This window comes from Chrysoperla carnea, chromosome 3, assembly GCF_905475395.1.
Source record: "Chrysoperla carnea chromosome 3, inChrCarn1.1, whole genome shotgun sequence".
NCBI lineage: Eukaryota > Metazoa > Arthropoda > Insecta > Neuroptera > Chrysopidae > Chrysoperla > Chrysoperla carnea.
The window spans coordinates 29,421,846-29,439,367 of NC_058339.1; the positions used below are offsets into that span (position 1 = coordinate 29,421,846).

Sequence of the window (17,522 nt, forward strand, 5' to 3'; positions counted from 1 at the left end):
TCCCAATTTCGATCAATTTACGTCAAAATTAATATCTCGAAAGTGAAAATTAATTTCTAAATTTTTTTTTTAGAATTGTATTGTATAAACATTTTTTTCTACTTTTTCTTCAATATATAATAATATCATAAAAAATAGTTGGAGAGACCGGACATTTTACATGCTTTAAATGGGACATGACCCTCAAAATCGCGAACTTTGTCTTTAAATATCTCGCGATCTAAACGGTCAAAAATTATGAAATTTTAGGAATTCATAAATAAAGCTATTATAAACCCGAGAAAAAAAATTCGGCCAAATCTGTCGAAAAGTGATTTCATGCTGGTACTACCTTAATGGTAAAAAAATATTGTTTGCAACCAAAAGTTGTGTCCATGTGAGAAAGACCCATATAAAATAAATGTGGCTACGTTGCTTTTTCGACGCCGCGCGTGTGGAAGATTTACAGTTTACAAAACAAAGTTACTTATACTTTACACACATACAGGCCAAGAACATTATTAGAATGACTTTTTTATAAAATAGTTACTAAATTGTCTTAAAAACTTATATTTTTATTAAAATCTTTTATTTTGTCAGAATCTAATCTAGTTCAATCAGAAATTCAGAAAGTGTTGTTTGTCTATGGTTTTTATCATTCATAGATTAGACATGTTCATTTGTGAGGTTAAAAAATAAAACGTATCCGCTAATGTTATTTTGATAGACGCCATTAAATTACAGCAAGGAGTTAAATGTTGTTTTTTAATTAGTTATTTTTCTTAAACCATGTAATCAACTTTATTTTTAAACAAAACAGTTCGATTTAAAGTGTAATAACATTAATTTTTGTGCATTAAATCATAATTGTACTTTTTTTAATTGAATATCCTTATTTTTAGTAAAAATGTCGCTACCGCCGTATTTATTGGGCCCACATCCTTGGGCCACGATGATGGCCCAACAACAATTAGCTGCTGTAGCTCATGCTCAAGCTCAAGCCCATGCTCAAGCAATGCAAGCTCAGCAAGCGCTAATAACACCGCAAGTTCCCCAACCTCCAAAACCGGGTCCTCTTACAGAAGAGCAATTGCAAGAAAAAGGTATAGTATGATTTTTTGCTGAATATTTCAGCTACAAATTTATGTTTTATTTTATGTATAGCTCAAAAATGGCAACAACTCCAATCTAAACGATTTAGTGAGAAACGTAAATTGGGATTTGTTGATGCCCAAAAGGAAGATATGCCTCCAGAGCATTTAAGAAAAATTGTTCGGGATCATGGAGATATGAGTAGCAGGAAATACAGACATGATAAAAGAGTTTATCTTGGGTAAGTAATAAGTGTTGCTTGCGTGGAAAAAAGTCATGGATTCTATTAGAATTCAACGACTATGTTAAAAAATTTTTAAACCACGGATCTAGTAATTATATAGGGATATAGTATAAAGTACTATTTTAGACGAGGGGGTGTATCACTCAGGGGGAAGTAATGTGCCTACATTTGATTGGTTGCGGCTCTCATTTGCGGGAAATTCAAATAGAACGATAATATTTCGTGTGTTTTAGATTTTAATATTTCTATATCCATGGTTTTAGATTGCCTCAAGCAATATGCCTGTTTTGATTGGCTGCGGCTGTTCGCATTCTCAATTGCGGTAAAATTTAAATGGGTAGCGAATTCTGCGTGTGTTGTAGATTGGTCCGAGCAAAAAATCTTTCTAGTTGAAGTAAAATCTTTACCCTAAAGAAAAAAATGTATTTTTTTTTTAAATACAATTTAGAAATTACAAATATAATATTTTTAACTAATTACCCTTGGATGAAAGAATATATTTAATATTCCTATGACCGTCTAATTATCTAAAGAATATATCGTAAATAATTCGTAAAATAATAAAAATAAAACTTCACTTATTTAAATTAAGATAAGGTTCACGGGTACATAATTAAATACATAAATAAGTAATAATTTCCCCAAATAAATTTTTACATTAATTTCATATTTTAAAAATTCAATAATACGTTGAAATTTAGTATTGAAAATTAATCGACGTATTTTCGAGACATTCTTAAGCCTTCTTTTGAATTTCATTAGTTAACTTATAATAGTTGGAACACTAGGATTGAAGATTGAATATTTACTAAATTGAATAGAATATTGTTGCGTTTAGGCTACTTATATCGTTGAAAAAATTGTTTTAAAACAAGCATAAATGCTTCACATATATTTTTCTTTACAAATTTTACTTTTCTTTTGAATACAAGATTATTTATTTATGTTGTCAACCATATGTCAAACACACAGATTATAGTTTTTAATTTAAAAGTCAAGCATACTTTCAGCATGCGCCTAGTTAACAGCCAATAGAAAGTAGGCACAATGATAACCTGCCTCTTCCCCCTGAGTGAGACTCACCCACTCGGTTATACTCCATCCCTTTTAAAATATTCCTATATCCATGTTTTAAACTCAGTTTTGAATAATATCCCTGTTGAAATGTTTTTTTATCTTTTATTAGAGCGCTAAAATATATGCCCCATGCCGTCATGAAGCTACTAGAAAATATGCCAATGCCATGGGAACAAATACGAGATGTAAAAGTTTTATATCATATTACTGGAGCGATTACATTTGTCAATGAAATTCCCTGGGTGATTGAGCCAGTTTATATCGCACAGTGGGGTACTATGTGGATAATGATGCGTCGTGAGAAACGTGATCGAAGACATTTCAAACGAATGAGATTTCCACCATTTGATGATGAAGAACCTCCTTTAGATTATGCTGACAATGTATTGGATGTTGAACCATTGGAGGCAATTCAAATTGAATTAGATTCAGAAGAAGATGAATCTGTAGCTAAGTGGTTTTATGATCATAAACCTCTTGTTGGAACCAAGTAAGTTTAATTTGACATAAATATAGTTTCTTGAGAGATGTATGTTTTCTCCTCTAATTATTTTAATATACCCAACGAAAATTTTCTACAACAAAGCGTTTTCGGAAAAGTGATCCGAGTAAAAATTGTTTTATTTAGAGGAAACATCTCACGAACATTTGCTAAATTATGAAATTAAGTCTTATTTTTTGTTCTTTAGATTTGTAAACGGATCAACATATCGCCGCTGGAATTTATCTTTACCACAAATGGCTACATTATATCGGTTAGCAAATCAGCTTTTAACCGACTTGGTCGATGATAATTATTTTTATTTATTTGATCCTAAAAGTTTTTTTACCGCTAAGGCTTTAAATATGGCTATACCAGGTGGCCCAAAATTTGAACCACTTATTAAAGACAGCAACGCTGCGTAAGTATTATTAAATTGTTACAATAAATATTAACAGTTTTGAACGTTAATTTGGGGAATCCCATGGTATAAATAACTTAATATTAAATCACGAAATATGCTTGTTAATTGTAATATATTATTTTTAGAGATGAAGATTGGAATGAATTTAATGACATAAATAAAATAATAATTCGTCAGCCAATTCGTACAGAATACAGAATTGCTTTTCCATATTTGTATAATAATATGCCACATTTTGTACACTTATCATGGTAAGTAATTTAAAAAAATAAGCGAACTGAGCACTTCATTATATTCATTTTAATACAGTTAGAAATACGTAAAAATTAACTTTCGTTAAAGTTTCTGGGTGAGAGGAGCACCGTAAGATTTTTTTAAATGTAAAAAATAAAAATTTATACTTATTTTAATAAGACTCCAATTTGCAGGAATAACAGTTGATACTATTTGTATAACACAATAAAAGTTTCAAGTCATATATTACAATCTTAAGTTTCCAAAACATGTATTAAAATGTGTATGTTTTAGAGCCTAGTCGCTCTTAGATTATTATTTGTATCATTATTCACACTAGTTTTGAAAATGATTAGACAGAATACAATCATTTTTACTAGAAGTGTGATATATTAAAATATTAATAGTGATCCGATATTCTTTTTCAATTGGAAGTTTGTTGAAAAATGCTGATTTATCACTAACATTAAAAAATTGATATAAACCACTTTGGGTATCATCAATTTAATATATGTTAAGAAGACAGTGCTTCCAAAAATAAAGATTTTTTTTTTTTTTAAATAATTTGGCAAGGGCTATTAAGCCATTAACATACATAAAATGACTGCTATATAAACTGTTTGATAAAATTAAATCTTTTAATATAGGTATCATATGCCAAACGTTGTGTATATTAAAACAGAAGATCCTGATTTACCAGCATTTTATTTTGATCCACTTATAAATCCAATTTCACATCGACATGCTGTTAAAAGTTTGGAGCCATTGCCAGACGATGATGAAGAATTTATATTACCTGAGCATATTCAACCATTTCTACAAGAAACACCTTTATATACTGATAACACAGCAAATGGAATATCTTTGTTATGGGCGCCACGTCCATTTAATATTCGATCTGGTAAATTAATTTTTTTTCTTTGCAAATTCGTGTTAAATTTGATTGTAATTGTAAATTGTTCCAAAACTGTTCTATGTTTTGTGAAAACAGCATAAAAATTTTTCTAAAATTAATCCGAGTAATCGCTGTCTGTATCTCAGAAACGATATCTCAGCTCAAAAAATCATTGCATCCAATTATCTAAAAATATAAAAATTAGGTAACGTGACGATTATTCGAATATTTTCTATACTATCGACTGTATATTGAGAGGATATAATTTTTGTGGAAATTTATAATTTTGTATTTATATAGGTCGAACTAGACGAGCAATTGATGTTCCATTAGTAAAATGCTGGTATAGAGAACATTGCCCACCCGGACAACCAGTAAAAGTACGAGTTAGCTATCAGAAATTATTGAAATATTATGTATTAAATGCATTAAAACATCGTGCACCAAAGCCACAAAAAAAACGTTATCTGTTTCGATCATTTAAAGCAACAAAATTCTTTCAAACCACCACAATTGACTGGGTGGAAGCTGGCCTACAAGTATGCCGTCAAGGATATAATATGCTAAATTTATTGATTCATCGTAAGAATTTAAATTATTTACATTTGGATTATAATTTTAATTTGAAACCGGTGAAAACATTAACGACAAAAGAACGTAAAAAATCACGATTTGGTAATGCATTCCATTTGTGTCGTGAAATATTACGTTTAACAAAATTAATTATTGATTCACATGTACAATATCGTTTAAATAATGTGGATGCATTTCAATTGGCTGATGGATTACAGTATATATTTGCACATGTGGGACAATTAACTGGCATGTATCGTTACAAATATAAATTGATGAGACAGATACGAATGTGTAAAGACTTAAAACATTTGATTTACTATCGATTTAATACGGTAAGACTTTTTTTATTTATAACTATCTGCAATATCCGGGGTTGTCCGCCCAAGAAGATATTCTAAATCATCCCACAATGTTGTAGAACATTCTTGAATATTCATTCTCGAAACCTGGCATATTTAAGAACATTCTAAAATATATTTCATTACACACTTTGATTATACATTACTGATCTTTATTAACCAAGCAGGCAGGTTTTGAACTTTTTCTCAGGATCACCTTGATAATAATAATACACAAAAAGGATACCGTAAATGGGTCCTTAGCATCGAGATGTGTTCGAGTAAGAGGAGCTTAAGCAGATGAAACTGTATGACTTTGTCGAAGTCAGATGCCAGGCAGAAAGCCAACAGCTTTTCCGCTGGAATTGCTCCCAGGATTGAGGGATCCAAGGTTTCAGATCCAAATATTCTATACTTGACATCCTGTATGTTTCTGCAGGTGCAAATAATATGTATGGAGTTTTACTTGTCCTCCATACAGGTCCTACAAGTGGAATCAATAAATCGGTTTGATAAATTGAGTGCAAACATAAACAGAGTATATAATATAAACAGTAATATTGCAAAATATTTTAATGTGAGATTCCTGCATAAAAATAAGACTATTAACAGTTAAAATCTAGTAACCATTTTAGGCGAGATTCCAACAAATAGAAATAAAAAGTTCATTTAAATCTACGGCCAAAAACTTGTTATTTCCAAATTATACGATGATAATTTCTTTAAGATCTATTATTGCTCTAAAATTAACAGATCTTAGGATAAAAATATATTTAAAAAAATTTGTACTATTTTTGTAGGGACCTGTTGGTAAAGGGCCTGGTTGTGGTTTTTGGGCTCCTGGTTGGCGTGTTTGGTTATTCTTTATGCGTGGTATAACTCCATTGTTAGAACGATGGTTGGGTAATTTACTATCCCGTCAATTTGAAGGACGTCATTCAAAAGGCGTTGCGAAAACTGTAACAAAACAACGTGTTGAATCACATTTCGATTTAGAATTAAGAGCATCCGTTATGCATGATATTGTTGATATGATGCCAGAAGGTATTAAACAAAATAAAGCAAGAACTATTTTACAACATTTATCAGAAGCTTGGAGATGTTGGAAAGCTAATATTCCATGGAAGGTAAGTAATTATTTTCCAATTTTAATATTTTATTTTTTTTTTTTTTTAAATCTTGATTTAAAAGACTTGCTAAAATAGAGTAATCATAAACCGGGAAAGTCAGCGAATATCATCTAAGATATATCAAAAATTTTGGAAACTATATAACAATAAACTTAATTTTTTTGTTTTTAATTTATACATCGATTTTTATCTAAATCAAAAAAAAAAAATTTTTAGTATCGAATTGTTTAAATAAAAATACCAAGAAATTCAGGAAATATGATCCGAAAAACACAAAAATTTAGTTTATTTGATCATTAGAAGTTTGTGAATTTTTCCATTTATTTCTTTATTGGGTAAATTTAACTCAAAAATACAAATGTCGGATATGTTAGGCTAGTTTGTTTAGATATTATGGTGAAAAAGGCGTATCGTAATTAAAAATAAAAAGGTTTATTCAAATCGTAATTTCGTTTCTTAAACTGGTAGTTGTGAAAACATAAATGTTAATTAATTATTTATGTTTCAGGTTCCAGGTTTACCGATACCTATTGAAAATATGATTTTACGTTATGTAAAAATGAAAGCTGATTGGTGGACAAATACTGCACATTATAATCGTGAACGTATTCGACGTGGTGCCACTGTTGATAAAACTGTGTGCAAAAAGAATTTAGGTCGTTTAACTCGTCTTTATTTGAAAGCTGAACAAGAAAGACAGCATAACTATTTGAAGGTAAATATGTTATTTTCTAAAAACACTGATCGTTCCAGGCACAATAGCACACAATGACAATGATTAAGATTTATTCTTTATAAATCAACTATTCTGATCGTTTTGAGTATTTTATCTTCAAAATAACGGCGTTCTAATACCATCTTTGTCCATCGTTTATTTGCTTGAACTATCTTAATTTTTCGAAAAAATTATTATTCAATTAAACACTAATTTTATTATAATCATTTACATTTTTATAGGATGGTCCATACATTTCACCGGAAGAGGCTGTTGCTATTTATACAACAACTGTACATTGGTTGGAATCCAGACGTTTTGCACCAATTCCATTCCCACCATTATCTTATAAACATGACACTAAATTATTGATTTTAGCACTTGAACGTTTGAAAGAAGCTTACAGGTAACTTTGAGCTCGTTCTTTACATACATTAATTTCAGTTATCGTTAAATATACTTTTTGTGGCTGTTTTTAGTGTTAAATCACGATTAAATCAAAGTCAACGTGAAGAATTAGGATTGATAGAACAAGCATACGACAATCCGCATGAAGCATTATCAAGAATCAAGCGTCATTTATTGACCCAGCGAGCTTTTAAAGAGGTAATTAAATTTACTATGTTCGTGATGATCAGATACTTCGCACTTTTTTTAAACGAACGATATCTCTATAAATTCAGTACCGTTATATATTTCTTCTGTAATAAGAAAAGGCAGATAATGCAAGATAGGTACTAAATTTCCAGAGAGAACGTCCGGTTTATAAAAGCGTGTTGGGTGAGGGATTCAATTTTAAAATTAATATTATAATTGATATTCTATTTATAGGCTGGTATTGAATTTATGGATTTATATAGTCATCTGATTCCAGTCTACGATGTTGAACCATTGGAAAAAATAACAGATGCTTACCTTGATCAGTATTTATGGTATGAAGCTGATAAAAGACGTCTGTTTCCACCATGGGTAAAACCAGCTGACACTGAACCACCACCATTATTGGTTTATAAATGGTGTCAAGGTAATTCAAATTAATTTTTAATTATTAATGTTATTTATTTATTTACTTTATTTTTTTGTAGGAATTAATAATCTTCAAGATGTATGGGATGTAACAGAGGGTGAATGTAACGTTTTGTTAGAAAGTAAATTTGAAAAATTATATGAAAAAATTGATTTGACATTATTAAATCGATTGTTACGATTAATTGTCGATCATAATATTGCTGATTATATGACAGCTAAAAATAACGTAGTTATTAATTATAAAGATATGAACCATACAAACAGTTATGGAATTATTCGAGGTTTACAATTTGCATCATTTATAACACAATATTATGGATTAGTATTGGATCTATTAGTATTGGGATTACAGCGTGCAAGTGAAATGGCTGGTCCACCTCAAATGCCAAATGATTTTCTAACATTTCAAGATGTCGCCTCCGAAACAGCACATCCAATACGATTGTACTGTCGTTATGTAGATCGTATACATATATTCTTTAGGTTTACTGCTGAAGAAGCTAGAGACTTAATTCAACGATATTTAACTGAACATCCTGATCCAAATAATGAAAATATTGTTGGCTATAATAATAAAAAATGTTGGCCACGTGATGCTAGAATGCGTTTGATGAAGCATGATGTTAATCTGTAAGTGAACAATGTTTAAATGCAGTATCATTAGAATAATGGAATCGCTCAATTCTTGCATTGTTTGCAATCTATATTTAAATTTTATGTTATTTCAGGGGTCGTGCAGTATTTTGGGACATTAAAAATCGGTTACCACGGTCAACAACAACAATTCAGTGGGAAAATAGTTTTGTTAGTGTTTACTCAAAAGATAATCCGAATTTACTATTTAATATGTGTGGTTTCGAATGCAGAATTTTACCAAAGGTATGTTAACGATTTTTTACGACTTTAATTTTATACCCTATGTATGTAACTAACTGTGAACTACCCGCTTCGCTTCGCAACTTAAATTTTAAATACATAGATAATTGTGTTATAATATGCTGTCACTTACCCTCCTTTTGTTCACAATTTCGTTTAACCTCTAAAATTAACAGTGTTTTTTTACTATACTATGAATATATTATACATAAAAGCCTTTCTTTTGAATCATTCTATCTATTAGGAAAAATCACATCAAAATCTGTTGAAGCGACTTTTATACTATGTATTGATATATGTGAGGGTTATATTTAAGGAGGAGTTGAATTCTCAGAAATATCGCCTACTTTCAAAATACAAATTTATTTAAATTAAAACTAAAGACGCTGATTGGTTTGTAGTTTTATAGATAAATTCTCTAAAGAAAGTGTAATCCCGCCTTAAGTTACGGTAGATATACTGTAAGTATAGGGTTTTATCCACTAAGAATAAATCGGATGGATAAGAGTTTCTAATGATTAATCTTGATATGTAGATAATAAAAAACAAAATTATTTTTTATAAAAAATAAAGATTATTAATATTTTTAGAAAATAAATTCATTGAAATTGGGCATTCAGTCACGTGACAGCAAACACCAGTCAGAAAGTGTTACGTCACGCCAAGCCAAACGTTATTAATCCTGTTTACATTTTAACAGAACGAAGCAGGTTACTTGATTTATTATCATACACAAAAATGATGGTTTATTTACTTACAACTGCTTACAACTTTCGTGATATCATTCAAGACGCTATGCCACTCTCAAACATTCTAAGTTATTGTAGTAATTTTATTTATTTTATATTTATTTTGCTTACATTTAGTGTCGAACTACACATGAAGAATTTACTCATCGTGATGGTGTATGGAATCTTCAACATGAAGGTAGCAAAGAACGTACAGCTCAGTGTTTCTTACGTGTTGATGATGAAAGTATGGGACGTTTTCATAATCGTGTTAGGCAAATACTTATGGCATCAGGTTCAACAACTTTCACAAAGGTAAGTATTTTAAAAATCAAGGAATACAAAATGTATTCATCAACACACTCTTGACTATTCTATTATATATTTATAGATTGTAAATAAATGGAATACGGCTTTAATTGGATTAATGACATACTTCCGGGAAGCAGTTGTAAATACCCAAGAATTGTTAGATTTATTGGTGAAATGTGAGAATAAAATTCAAACACGTATTAAAATTGGATTAAATTCAAAAATGCCTAGTCGATTTCCACCAGTAGTATTTTATACACCTAAAGAATTGGGTGGTTTGGGAATGTTATCAATGGGTCATGTTTTGATACCCCAGGTAATGTATATTTTTACAAACTTACATTTTTTATCCGCAATCTGAAATAACATATTCTATCAATGGGAAGGAATATAAATAAATGTTAGGTCGAAACTAATATTTTCAACCGAATTATCGCAATTTTGTATGGTACAATATTTAACCAATTTAACCAACGAAAATTTATTTTTCAGTCTGATCTTCGATGGTCCAAACAAACTGATGTTGGAATTACACATTTTCGATCTGGTATGAGCCATGACGAAGATCAACTGATACCTAATTTATACCGTTATGTACAACCATGGGAATCAGAATTCATTGATTCACAACGTGTATGGGCTGAATATGCATTAAAACGTCAAGAAGCAAATGCACAAAATCGTCGTTTAACTTTAGAAGATTTAGAAGATTCATGGGATCGTGGTATACCACGTATAAATACACTTTTCCAAAAAGATCGTCATACCCTAGCATACGATAAAGGATGGCGTATACGAACTGAATTTAAACAATATCAAGTTAGTCAATGTTTTTATTTACGAAAAATTGCGTAAAACATTCTTTGGACAAGTATTCACTCTTTTAATATTTGAATAAAAGGTTTTCTAAATTTCTTATTAATATTACTTGTTCAAAAAAGATCATCTTGTATCTTATATACTAGTCAATAATAGCTGATATTAATTATCACTCTACTACCTTAGTATGTAGTAGACCTGTATTATCTTCAAATTTTAACAGCCTGTGTATTATACTTTTGATTACTTATATTGAAAGTTTTGAAGATTTCTTAATATTTTGCTTGCATGACCTAACTACCTTAAATTTAAGCAGATTTAATTTAATGGAAAATAATGTTGAGAGAGAAATTACAATCATGTTTTCACACATGCTCTGAAAACTGTTGCACTGAACACAAAATATTAAAGAGCTAATACTAGTCAATATAATTCTTTCAATATCGTTTAATATACCCGAAAATTTTTATTTTTACAATAATTTTAAGGTTCTGAAACAAAATCCATTTTGGTGGACACATCAAAGACACGATGGAAAGTTATGGAATTTAAATAATTATCGAACTGATATGATTCAAGCTTTAGGAGGTGTTGAAGGAATTTTAGAACATACATTATTCAAAGGAACATATTTCCCTACATGGGAAGGTCTTTTCTGGTTAGTTAAATTTTATATTTATGATATTGATTTAAGCATTTAGTAATGATGAACCGCGTAGGGGTCCTGAAATCAGTCAGTTATGTGGACTGAGAGGTTTAGTGTAATGTATAGCTTGATTTGCTAGTTTGTGAACTTGCTACGTGCACTAAACTCCGAGAAAACGCTATCTGAATACTTACCAAATAGTAATTTTAAAGTTTCCATAGTTAAATTCTTTTATATAATATGTTTTTTTAAATTTTTATTAAAGGGAAAAAGCTTCTGGATTTGAAGAATCTATGAAATATAAAAAATTAACAAATGCTCAACGATCTGGTTTAAATCAAATTCCAAACCGTCGTTTCACACTTTGGTGGTCACCGACAATAAACCGTGCAAATGTCTATGTCGGTTTTCAAGTACAATTGGATTTAACTGGAATTTTTATGCATGGTAAAATTCCAACATTGAAAATTTCATTAATTCAAATATTCCGTGCTCACTTGTGGCAAAAAGTACATGAATCTATTGTCATGGATTTATGTCAGGTAAGTTGTAAAACCTTTTAAAAAATTTTTATATAATTGCAAATATTTTATTTTATTTTATATAAATAGGTCTTTGATCAAGAATTAGATGCCCTAGAAATAGAAACTGTGCAAAAAGAAACAATTCATCCTCGAAAATCTTACAAAATGAATTCATCTTGTGCTGACATTTTATTGTTTTCTGCATATAAATGGAATGTTTCACGACCATCACTTTTAGCTGATACTAAGTAAGTTAATAATTATATACTAGCTTCACCTGTGTGAAATTCCGCCAACCTGTGTAGTTTTAAATTAGTATTTAGAGAACGTGTTTTAAAAATAGTTCAATTTGAAATATAATCAATCTTATAATAAAAATTACTCTTTATTTTGTTACATTCAGTATTAAAAGAACATTTATAAAAACGATTTCATTCGAGTATGTTCGCCTATTCAAAATTATATTTAATTTTGTTACTCATTAAGATACTTTTCAATAAACAAAACTGTTCTTTGTATGGCGCTAACAGTTTTTTTTTTTTTTTTTTTTTTTTTAACAGGGACACAATGGACAATACAACTACTCAAAAATACTGGATTGATGTTCAACTTCGTTGGGGTGATTACGATTCACATGATGTGGAACGATATGCTCGTGCTAAATTTTTGGACTACACAACTGATAACATGTCAATTTATCCGTCACCAACTGGTTTACTTATTGCAATTGATTTAGCATATAACTTACATAGCGCATATGGTAATTGGTTCCCAGGTTGTAAACCATTAATACAACAAGCTATGGCGAAAATAATGAAAGCAAATCCAGCTTTGTATGTATTAAGAGAGCGTATTCGAAAAGCATTACAGTTATATTCTAGTGAACCTACAGAACCTTATCTTAGCAGTCAAAATTATGGTGAATTGTTCTCAAACCAAATTATCTGGTAAATTTAAATTTAATTTTAAATCTATATCTTTATCGCTGAGTCTATTTTTACTAATAGAGATTTTTTTAAAATACCATTTTTAGGTTTGTTGACGATACAAATGTATACCGTGTCACAATTCATAAAACATTTGAAGGAAATTTAACAACGAAACCAATAAACGGTGCTATTTTTATATTTAATCCAAGAACGGGACAATTATTCTTAAAAATTATTCATACTTCTGTATGGGCTGGTCAAAAACGTCTTGGACAATTAGCTAAATGGAAAACGGCTGAAGAAGTAGCTGCCTTAATTCGTTCATTACCCGTTGAAGAACAACCTAAACAAATTATTGTTACACGTAAAGGAATGTTGGATCCATTAGAAGTGCATTTACTAGATTTTCCAAATATTGTGATTAAGGGTTCGGAATTACAATTACCATTCCAAGCATGTCTAAAGGTTGAAAAGTTTGGTGATCTTATTTTGAAAGCAACCGAACCACAAATGGTGTTGTTCAATTTATATGATGATTGGCTAAAAACAATTTCATCTTACACAGTGAGTTTTTAAAATATTGTTAATGTTTTTATACTTTAATTGAAAATAATACTTTTGACACTTCTTAAAGCACTCCAAACGTGGACGTTCTTCCTTTATCGCTTTTCACATAGAAAGAAACAGTTGCAAATTTATTAATTCATGAATATTTTCAATGAAAATTATTACGAATATCCTAAGTTACTTAGGAGGAAATGGAAGTATATTATTAAAGACTATTCAGTTTGAAATAAAACATGTCAAGTAACTTTTCCTTGACTCTTGACTCCTCATCTGAATATTGCACGAGATTTATGTCTCAAAAGCTCTAAAAAATTACTTAAATTGTACAGACTTAACCCAACACTTTCCGCATCGAATTCCAAAACATCATAGCATGTGTAAAAATGTGTTCTTTTTTGACTTTTTTAGGCATTTTCAAGATTAATTTTAATATTACGAGCATTACATGTGAATACTGAGCGTACAAAAGTTGTTTTAAAACCTGATAAAACTACAATTACTGAACCACATCATATTTGGCCAACATTATCAGACGACGAATGGATAAAGGTGGAATGTACATTAAAGGATCTCATTCTAGGTGACTATGGTAAAAAGAATAAGTAAGTACATTAAAATATTTTCTTTCTTAGACTAGAAGAATTTAGTTTCATCCTCTAAAAAAACTGGTAACTACGTGGAAAATTTTTCTATCAAATATTAAAGGCTGAACCGAAAAAGTATAGAAATTAAAACTAGCACAAAATCGCGCAAGATTTTTAGCTTTTATAAGATTTTTTGTAGCTCCTACTAAGAGTATGGAGACAATAAGTTACAGTGAAGCCAGAGTAATATTTGTGTCTTATTCCAAGAAAATGTTGAAACAAATTACACTGGATTATTAAGTCATAATTAAATAAATCTAATTCCTTTTCAGCGTAAATACTGCTTCTTTAACACAATCAGAAATTCGTGATATTATTCTTGGTATGGAAATAAGTGCACCATCAGCTCAAAGACAACAAATTGCTGAAATTGAGAAACAAACAAAAGAACAATCGCAACTAACAGCAACGACAACTCGTACAGTAAATAAACATGGTGATGAAATTATTACAAGTACAACAAGTAATTATGAAACACAAACATTTAGTTCAAAAACAGAATGGCGTATTCGTGCAATATCAGCGACAAATTTACATTTACGTACAAATCATATTTATGTTAGTTCCGATGATATTAAAGAAACTGGTTACACATATATTTTACCCAAAAATGTATTAAAGAAATTTGTTACAATATCTGATTTACGTGCACAGATTTGTGCTTATTTATATGGTGTCAGTCCACCAGATAATCCACAAGTAAAGGAACTACGTTGTTTGGTTTTACCACCACAATGGGGCACACATCAAGCAGTACATTTACCAAATATGCCACCAAATCATCCGTTTCTTAAGGATATGGAACCTCTTGGTTGGATTCATACACAACCAAATGAATTACCACAACTATCACCACAGGTATATTATTTCATAGCTTTAGAAGTTTTCATAGTTTTTCTCTCTTATAACGAACGAAATATGGACTTAATATAAATTGATATTTTTAGGATATTACTACACATGCAAAAATTATGGCTGAAAATTCAGCATGGGATGGTGAAAAAACAATTATTATAACATGCTCCTTTACACCAGGATCATGTTCATTAACTGCATATAAATTGACACCTTCTGGCTATGAATGGGGAAGACAAAATACAGATAAAGGAAATAATCCAAAAGGATATTTACCCAGTCATTACGAAAAGGTACAGATGTTACTTTCAGATCGTTTCCTTGGATTCTTCATGGTACCTGCACAGGGGAGCTGGAATTATAACTTTATGGGTATGGCATTTTTATTTTATATAATTAAAAAAAATATATTTCTCTTTTAAATTTTGGAAGTGCTTATTTCAAAGAGTACTTTTATTAACGTATTATGAAATTGGACTAAAATTTGTTTTAGGTGTAAGACATGATCCCAATATGAAATATGAATTGCAATTAGCAAATCCAAAAGAATTTTATCATGAAGTTCATCGACCAGCTCATTTCTTAAACTTTTCATCGTTAGAAGATACTGGAGCTAGTGCAACAGCAGGAGCTGATCGAGAAGACCATTATGCTTAGAATGTGATTATTTAATAATTAATGACGAAATAATAATTTAATATGTATTAATAATTTTTTAATTAGAATGTAATTAAGTTCCTTTGTAAATATAAAATAAATAAATGTTTTCTGAATTAAAATGATATTAATATTTTATTTTGAAACTAAAATTTACCTCTACACTCCATAACTTAAATGTCATAATATCTTTAGGAAAGGAAAGATTTATGTATTTCATCATTTTTTTTTTTTTTGGCAGAGGATGGGGGGGTGTAAAGGATATTGTAATTAGTTAAATAACGTATAGACCCCGGGAGGCGATGACAGAAAACGTTCTCCCATAGTGCAAACAAAATCTAGCTATAATAATTGATGGCATGCAATTCACAACGGCCGAATGGGATCAAAGGGTTACGTAAAGATGAGAAAAAGAATAGGAATTTTCCGTGTTTTCAAAATGCATGCCGATGTAAAACATATAAGTTTCCATCATAAAAACACTGCGAAAATTGGCATGCACTCGTATGACCAAGGTAAATGCCCTTGTGAATCTTCCCTGTTGAGTAACATCTATTGACTTTATTGTAATGTAATGTCAATGGTAATACCGGAACATATATCAACGGGGCTCTTATAATTTCCGATAAAAAAGAACTAAATTTATAGAAATTGTAATTTATTTATGAAGCAAAATTTGTGTAATTCTTTTTGTGTCATGGAAAATTAAAAAGAGAAAGAGTAGGTACAAATAATAAATGAGGTTTTAATTAAAGAGAATTGAAAAAAAATAGACTCGAACCCGGACTTCTTGGATTCATGTCAATGGTTTTAATTTGAACTTAAAGTTTGGTTAAAAAATACATTCTGAGCCAGACGCATTCTCTACCTTTTACATTTTCTATATTGAAATTTGTTAAAATTCTTGCCTTAAATTCTTATTCTTAAATTTGATAAAACGGTGGTTTACCTTAACGCTAATAATTTACTTGAGGTTAACTTAACGTATTTATATTACGTAAATATTTTCTAACGAAAAATGTTTTTTGATTAAAGACAAGAAAATTGTAAACAATTGTTGTTTTTTTGTTCTAAAATATGAAGATAAGAATCCGAAAACGATTTACTATACCACAGTTAATATTGGTTTCAGTTTTGGGAGGATTGGGTGGATTTTATATTTGGAGACCTCTAATTATTGAGCATAACCTTAAAAAAAGTGAACAAAATATTGAATTACCAGATAAATAAAACTTAAACCGGCATAAATTTTAAATAAAGGTAAAATTTTGAGTAATAAAAATAAAAGCTTAAATAAATTTACTGTGAAAATATTTAATTTTAGAATGTCATTTATCAAATTTTTGAAAGCTCTACCAGGAACTAGACTAGGTATTTTAGGTGGAGCACTTACTGTAACTTTTACTGTAATTTTTGGATACAAACATGTAGTTTCACCATATTTTGCAAGGCAAAGAAGATTAGAAGCGGAACAATATGCAGATTTTATCTTTCAAAGAGAAAAGCAAGAAAATAATGAAAGCTAATAATAAAATTGTAATTCTTGCATTTCATTTAATGCTATGTTGTTTGTTGGTTTTATAATAAATTAGTTGTATTTAAAAAATTTTATTTATAAATTCAAGATAAACCTGGTATCCAAAGGCATGCGTATAAGATCATTTAAAGTAAATACAATTTAAACAAGTGAAAACAAACAATTGGCTGAGTTAATTGTTGAAATACCATGTAAAGACAGTTTTGATGACGCA

General features: G+C 29.8%; 1 protein-coding gene across 1 annotated transcript; it reads left to right on the top strand.

The window, feature by feature from the left end:
• Positions 1–655: 655 nt before the first annotated feature.
• LOC123296645 (pre-mRNA-processing-splicing factor 8) lies at positions 656–15,801 on the top strand. The gene is made up of 27 exons (XM_044878205.1): positions 656–812; positions 882–1,082; positions 1,144–1,312; positions 2,502–2,882; positions 3,082–3,294; positions 3,423–3,548; positions 4,179–4,432; positions 4,727–5,334; positions 6,141–6,467; positions 6,979–7,185; positions 7,428–7,591; positions 7,665–7,791; positions 8,017–8,209; positions 8,271–8,844; positions 8,943–9,093; positions 9,957–10,133; positions 10,210–10,446; positions 10,623–10,949; positions 11,438–11,607; positions 11,861–12,137; positions 12,207–12,367; positions 12,680–13,066; positions 13,153–13,612; positions 14,024–14,217; positions 14,532–15,117; positions 15,207–15,486; positions 15,608–15,801. Exons 2-27 carry the CDS (start codon positions 887–889, stop codon positions 15,769–15,771), a joined length of 7,110 nt encoding a protein of 2,369 aa, XP_044734140.1. The 5' UTR covers positions 656–812; positions 882–886; the 3' UTR covers positions 15,772–15,801.
• Positions 15,802–17,522: the final 1,721 nt, after the last annotated feature.